Source organism: Nerophis lumbriciformis, linkage group LG06 (genome assembly GCF_033978685.3).
Source record: "Nerophis lumbriciformis linkage group LG06, RoL_Nlum_v2.1, whole genome shotgun sequence".
In the NCBI taxonomy this organism is placed as follows: domain Eukaryota; kingdom Metazoa; phylum Chordata; class Actinopteri; order Syngnathiformes; family Syngnathidae; genus Nerophis; species Nerophis lumbriciformis.
In genome coordinates, this window is record NC_084553.2 from 2,750,821 (window position 1) to 2,758,450 (window position 7,630).

Here is a 7,630-nt window from a genome sequence, read left to right on the forward strand (position 1 = left end):
AAAGCAGGAAGCACCAGCGTGCCCACACAATGCAGACAAGGTAGGTACACTACACAAAAGTACTGGGACAATTCGGACTAAAAGTAGACAAAAGTATTGGGACACGTATGACGAAAACTGAACAAAAGTATTGGGACACTTACACTGGAAAAAAATATTGGGACACTTAGGAATACCACTGAACAAAAGTATTGCGACACTTAGGACGAAAACTGGACAAAAGTATTGGGACACTTACACTGGACAAAAGTATTGGGACACTTATGGCAACTACTTGACAAAAGTATTGGGACACTTAGGACTAAAACTGGACAAAAGTATTGGGACACTTAGGACTACCACTGGACAAAAGTATTGGGACACCTACACTGGCCAAAAGTATTGGGACACTTAAGACTACAACTTGACAAAAGTATTGGGACACTTGGGACTAAAACTTGACAAAAGTATTGGGACACTTAGGACTAGCACCTGCCAAATACGCGGGCCCGACCAACGCTGCTTGCAGCTTTAATTTATTTTTGTTTTTTTCTGAACTAAAAAAAAAGTACAATAAGGACAAAGGAAAACAAAAAAGGCCACCTTAACCTCCCAACTTAAAAAAACAAAAAAAACAACCATAAATACAATCAGCATCAAAGAAAATATAAATGTATATCCCTACTCAGTGGCCTAGTGGTTAGAGTGTCCGCCCTGAGATCGGTAGGTTGTGAGTTCAAACCCCGGCCGAGTCATACCAAAGACTATAAAAATGGGACCCATTACCTCCCTGCTTGGCACTCAGCATCAAGGGTTGGAATTGGGGGTTAAATCACCAAAATGATTCCCGGGCGCGGCCACCGCTGCTGCCCACTGCTCCCCTCACCTCCCAGGGGGTGATCAAGGGTGATGGGTCAAATGCAGAGAATAATCTCGCCACACCTAGTGTGTGTGTGACAATCATTGCTACTTTAACTTTAACTTTAACTTTTAGTTGTATTTGCTTTTATTCCTTGCACATGTCATGTTCCTTCTTTTATTTATTTATATTTTATCTTTATTTTTTGTTACTCTTTTATGTGTATGTGTTACTTCTTGTTATTATATGAAAATACTTGATTATCGTTATTGGAATTGTTAAATTGTCTGTATTATGTCGCCAGGTGGGGAAAAAAAACAAGAATTTTAAAATGTAGTTCCGAAAGAAGTCCACTAGAGGTCAGTGTGGCACCTGTGGTGTGTTTGACACTTTGCAAAGCGGCAAGAATTAGACTGTTATTCAAATAAATAAAAATAGTACATTAAAAAACCACATTGTTCTCAGTTCTAGACTTCTTCTTGTATGTAAGCAGGTAGTCGTTGTTTTAGAAAAAAAAAATTCTCATGTCAACATAAACGGAAGTCAGCGTCAAATACAGCGCATGCGCACATCGCCATTTGTGCTCTAGGTTCTCGGTGAGGCTGCAACAAAAGGATTGGGAGAAGTTAGCAACATGAGATTTTTTAGCCGCTTTTTGTGTCGTCTTCGTCACAAGTTGTGCGTTAATTGATGTTAGGATGAACTCGTCTCGGTGAACGTTGACAAGTCTCATGTTGCTACATGTTAGCAACACGTTGCTAATAGCAACGGTGAGAAAATGAGTTCAATACAAAACTGCTGCTGTGCAAGAAATATTTGTAGTGTTGGAAAGAACGAAAGCAGAATAGGAGGAGGAAGAAAATATCAACGTCAACTGCACAGAGAACAGGTTTGTTTACTTGTTTACTTCAAGCATGTTTACTATTGGAACACAAACAATATTCCTACTTAGAATATTTTATAGGACAATCCTTTGCCTTGTGAGTAAAATCTGCTTTGTTGCTATGCTGTTAAAACAAACAATGAATGAACAATGCAGGGACAAGCGGTAGAAAATGGATGGATGGATGGACATTCACATGGCATGTGAATCAAGTTCAACCAACACTTCAACTTCAATTCACAAGAAGAAACTTTTTCTGCTCACATTTTCAATAAAAGTTGACCTGATATTTTTACTTTTGTTTTTCAACATAAGACAATAATGTACTGTACTATAATATTCATATAAACTATAATGTATTGTACTATAATATTCATATAAACTATAATGTACTGTACTATAATATTCATATAAACAATAATGTGCTGTACTATAATATTCATATAAACTATAATGTACTATACTATAATATTCATATAAACAATAATGTACTGTACTATAATATTCATATATACTATAATGTACTGTACTATAATATTCATATAAACTATAATGCACTGTACTATAATATTCATATAAACTATAATGTACTGTACTATAATATTCATATAAACTATAATGTACTGTACTATAATATTCATATAAACAATAATGTGCTGTACTATAATATTCATATAAACTATAATGTACTGTACTATAATATTCATATAAACTATAATGTACTGTACTATAATATTCATATAAACAATAAAGTGCTGTACTATGGATGGATGGATGGATGGATATAACATTCATATAAACTATAATGTACTGTACTATAATATTCATACAAACAATAATGTACTGTACTATAATATTCATATAAACTATAATGTACTGTACTATAATATTCATATAAACAATAATGTGCTGTACTATAATATTCATATAAACAATAATGTACTGTACTATAATATTCATATAAACAATAATGTGCTGTACTATAATATTCATATAAACAATAATGTACTGTACTATAATATTCATATAAACAATAATGTACTGTACTATAATATTCATATAAACAATAATGTGCTGTACTATAATATTCATATAAACAATAATGTACTGTACTATAACATTCATATAAACAATAATGTGCTGTACTATAATATTCATATATACTATAATGTACTGTACTATAATATTCATATAAACAATAATGTGCTGTACTATAATATTCATATAAACAATAATGTGCTGTACTATAATATTCATATAAACTATAATGTGCTGTACTATAATATTCATATAAACTATAATGTACTGTACTATAATATTCATATAAACAATAATGTACTGTACTATAATATTCATATAAACTATAATGTACTGTACTATAATATTCATATAAACAATAATGTACTGTACTATAATATTCATATAAACAATAAAGTCCAACCAACATCTCTTCATTAGATTTACTTGCTACTTTTACTGTTGTTGTTGTTGACATAGAAATAATAAAATATATTTAAAAAAAATAAGTGCAACCAAATCTCTTCAGGTTAAATGAGCAGTGATTTGATCTGCTACTGCTCGCATTAAAAGAAACAGCTATGAAAAGCCATGACAAATACAAACGCCACAACACAATAATATAAAGCCACAACAAAACAACATAAAGCCATAACACAACAACCAGAGGACTAAACACAACAAATAAAGCCATAACACAATACCATAAAGCCATAACACAACAACATAAAGCCATAACACAACAACCAGAGGACTAAACACAACAAATAAAGCCATAACACAACAACATAACGCCATAACACAATAACCAGAGGACTAAACACAATAACATAAAGCCATAACACAACAACAATAAGCCATAACACAACAACATAAAGCCATAACACAATAACCAGAGGACTAAACACAACAAATAAAGCCATAATACAACAACATAAAGCCATAACACAACGACATAAAGCCATAACACAACAACAATAAGCCATAACACAACAACATAAAGCCATAACACAATAACCAGAGGACTAAACACAACAAATTAAGCCATAACACAACAACATAAAGCCATAACACAATAACCAGAGGACTAAACACAATAACATAAAGCCATAACACAACAACATAAAGCCATAACACAATAACCAGAGGACTAAACACAATAACATAAAGCCATAACACAACAACATAAAGCCATAACACAATAACCAGAGGACTAAACACAACAAATAAAGCCATAATACAACAACATAAAGCCATAACACAATAACCAGAGGACTAAACACAACAAATAAAGCCATAACACAACAACATAAAGCCATAACACAATAACCAGAGGACTAAACACAATAACATAAAGCCATAACACAACAACATAAAGCCATAACACAATAACCAGAGGACTAAACACAACAACATAAAGCCATAACACAAAACATAAAGCCATAACACAATAACCAGAGGACTAAACACAACAAATAAAGCCATAACACAACAACATATAGCCATAACACAATAACCAGAGGACTAAACACAACAACATAAAGCCATAACACAACAACAATAACCCATAACACAGCAACATAAAGCCATAACACAATAACCAGAGGACTAAACACAACAAATAAAGCCATAACATAACAACATAACGCCATAACACAATAACCAGAGGACTAAACACAATAACATAAAGCCATAACACAACAACATAAAGCCATAACACAACAACAATAAGCCATAACACAACAACATAAAGCCATAACACAACAACATAAAGTCATGACACAATAACCAGAGGACAAAGCATAATGACATAAAGCCATAACACAACAACCAGAGGACTAAACACAACAAATAAAGCCATAATACAACAACATATAGCCATAACACAATAACCAGAGGACTAAACACAACAACGTAAAGCCATAACACAAAACATAAAGCCATAACACAACAACCAAAAGGACTAAACACAACAAATAAAGCCATAGCACAACATAAAGCCATAACACAATAACCAGAGGACTAAACACAACAACATAAACCCATAACACAATAACCAGAGGACTAAACACAACAAATAAAGCCATAACACAACAACATAAAGCCATAACACAACAACATAAAGCCATAACACAACAACAATAAGCCATAACACAACAACATAAAGCCATAACACAATAACCAGAGGACTAAACACAACAAATTAAGCCATAACACAACAACATAAAGCCATAACACAATAACCAGAGGACTAAACACAATAACATAAAGCCATAACACAACAACATAAAGCCATAACACAATAACCAGAGGACTAAACACAACAAATAAAGCCATAATACAACAACATAACGCCATAACACAATAACCAGAGGACTAAACACAACAAATAAAGCCATAACACAACAACATAAAGCCATAACACAATAACCAGAGGACTAAACACAATAACATAAAGCCATAACACAACAACATAAAGCCATAACACAATAACCAGAGGACTAAACACAACAACATAAAGCCATAACACAAAACATAAAGCCATAACACAATAACCAGAGGACTAAACACAACAAATAAAGCCATAACACAACAACCAGAGGACTAAACACAACAAATAAAGCCATAACACAACAACATATAGCCATAACACAATAACCAGAGGACTAAACACAACAACATAAAGCCATAACACAACAACAATAACCCATAACACAGCAACATAAAGCCATAACACAATAACCAGAGGACTAAACACAACAAATAAAGCCATAACACAACAACATAAAGCCATAACACAATAACCAGAGGACTAAACACAATAACATAAAGCCATAACACAACAACATAAAGCCATAACACAACAACAATAAGCCATAACACAACAACCAGAGGACTAAACACAACAAATAAAGCCATAACACAACAACATAAAGCCATAACACAACAACATAAAGCCATAACACAATAACCAGAGGACTAAATACAATAACATAAAGCCATGACACAACAACATATAGCCATAACACAATAACCAGAGGACTAAACACAACAACATAAAGCCATAACACAAAACATAAAGCCATAACACAATAACCAGAGGACTAAACACAACAAATAAAGCCATAACACAACAACCAGAGGACTAAACACAACAAATAAAGCCATAACACAACAACATATAGCCATAACACAATAACCAGAGGACTAAACACAACAACATAAAGCCATAACACAACAACAATAACCCATAACACAGCAACATAAAGCCATAACACAATAACCAGAGGACTAAACACAACAAATAAAGCCATAACACAACAACATAAAGCCATAACACAATAACCAGAGGACTAAACACAATAACATAAAGCCATAACACAACAACATAAAGCCATAACACAACAACAATAAGCCATAACACAACAACCAGAGGACTAAACACAACAAATAAAGCCATAACACAACAACATAAAGCCATAACACAACAACATAAAGCCATAACACAATAACCAGAGGACTAAATACAATAACATAAAGCCATGACACAACAACATATAGCCATAACACAATAACCAGAGGACTAAACACAACAACATAAAGCCATAACACAAAACATAAAGCCATAACACAACAACCAGAGGACTAAACACAACAAATAAAGCCATAACACAACAACATAAAGCCATAACACAATAACCAGAGGACTAAATACAATAACATAAAGCCATAACACAACAACATAACGTCATAACATAATAACATAAAGCCATAACACAACAACTAGAGGACTAAACACAATAACACAAAGCCATGACACAACAACATAACATCATAACACAACAACATAAAGCCATAACACAACAACATAAAGTGATAACACAACACATGAGTGTCATGGTAATATGGAAGGATGAATCAAATACAGTAATAAAATATACCTTAAAAGAAGTGCAGAATATCTCATGTAAAATACTAAAATGTAACAAATAAATAAAAAGGATAAAACAAGAAATAAAGTGAATTTCCTGGCCTAAACGTTCCTCAATGTGTTGCATTGGTTCGGAAATGGAGGTTGGAGTTGTTTTATTTTTTATTTTGCGGGGCAGGAAACCCCGGAAATGATGTGTTCAACAAGCTGACCAATCACAGCTCTGCAATTTATGTTGCCATGACGCCAATCTGAGATATTTGGGAGGTGCCTGCAGGGTCTGCGGAGGGTTCGCAAGGGGGAGGCATCGCAACTGTGATACGAGAGTACACACCAGGATTTACTCTCGCGTGTTTTACTAACTTGATTATTAACAGATGACTTTTTTTTACAGCCGGCAAAAATGCCGGGCGTTGTTGAGATCAGACCTGCTGACAGTCCCCATCACCTTGACCAGGAGGAGCCACAGCCCCCCCACATTAAAGAAGAAGAGGATGATTACAGCGTCAGCCAGAAGGGGGAACATCCTGAAGAACTGGAGGAGTTCCCGGTGACTTGCGTTGTGGTGAAGAGTGAAGAAGATGAGGTCAGAGGTGAAGGTGAGGAGAAGAAGAGAGGGGCGGAGCCTCCAAGCAGCAGCTGGACTCGACACATGACAAGAGAAGGTGATGGTGGAGGATCACAAGCCGACTTAGCTCCACTTCCAGAGAGCGACGAGACGACGTCTCACTCTGCTGACACTGACGATGATGAAGACTCTAAAGCTGACAACACTCGCTGGAAATGCTCTCAGTGTGACAAAACTTTTGGCCATAAAAAGAATCTGAAAAGACACGCGAGATACCACACAGGTGAGAAACCTTTTATCTGCTCATTCTGCTGCCAAGGATTCTATGAAAAGGCACATTTGGTCACGCACACAAGAATACACACTGGAGAGAAACCGTTCTCATGCACAGTC

At 34.7% G+C, this 7,630-nt stretch overlaps 1 protein-coding gene across 1 annotated transcript in view; it reads left to right on the plus strand.

Moving 5' to 3' along the window:
- The first annotated feature begins 1,428 nt into the window (after nt 1-1,428).
- LOC133608419 (uncharacterized) overlaps nt 1,429-7,630 on the plus strand; it is a 6,782-nt gene continuing 580 nt past the window's right edge. Inside the window, exons 1-2 of the mRNA XM_061963636.1 lie at nt 1,429-1,727; nt 7,064-7,630. The exon at nt 7,064-7,630 is cut by the window's right edge and continues 580 nt beyond it. Coding sequence (XP_061819620.1) covers nt 1,617-1,727; nt 7,064-7,630 — 678 coding nt within the window. The 5' untranslated portion in view covers nt 1,429-1,616. The remainder of the gene's footprint in view (nt 1,728-7,063) is intronic.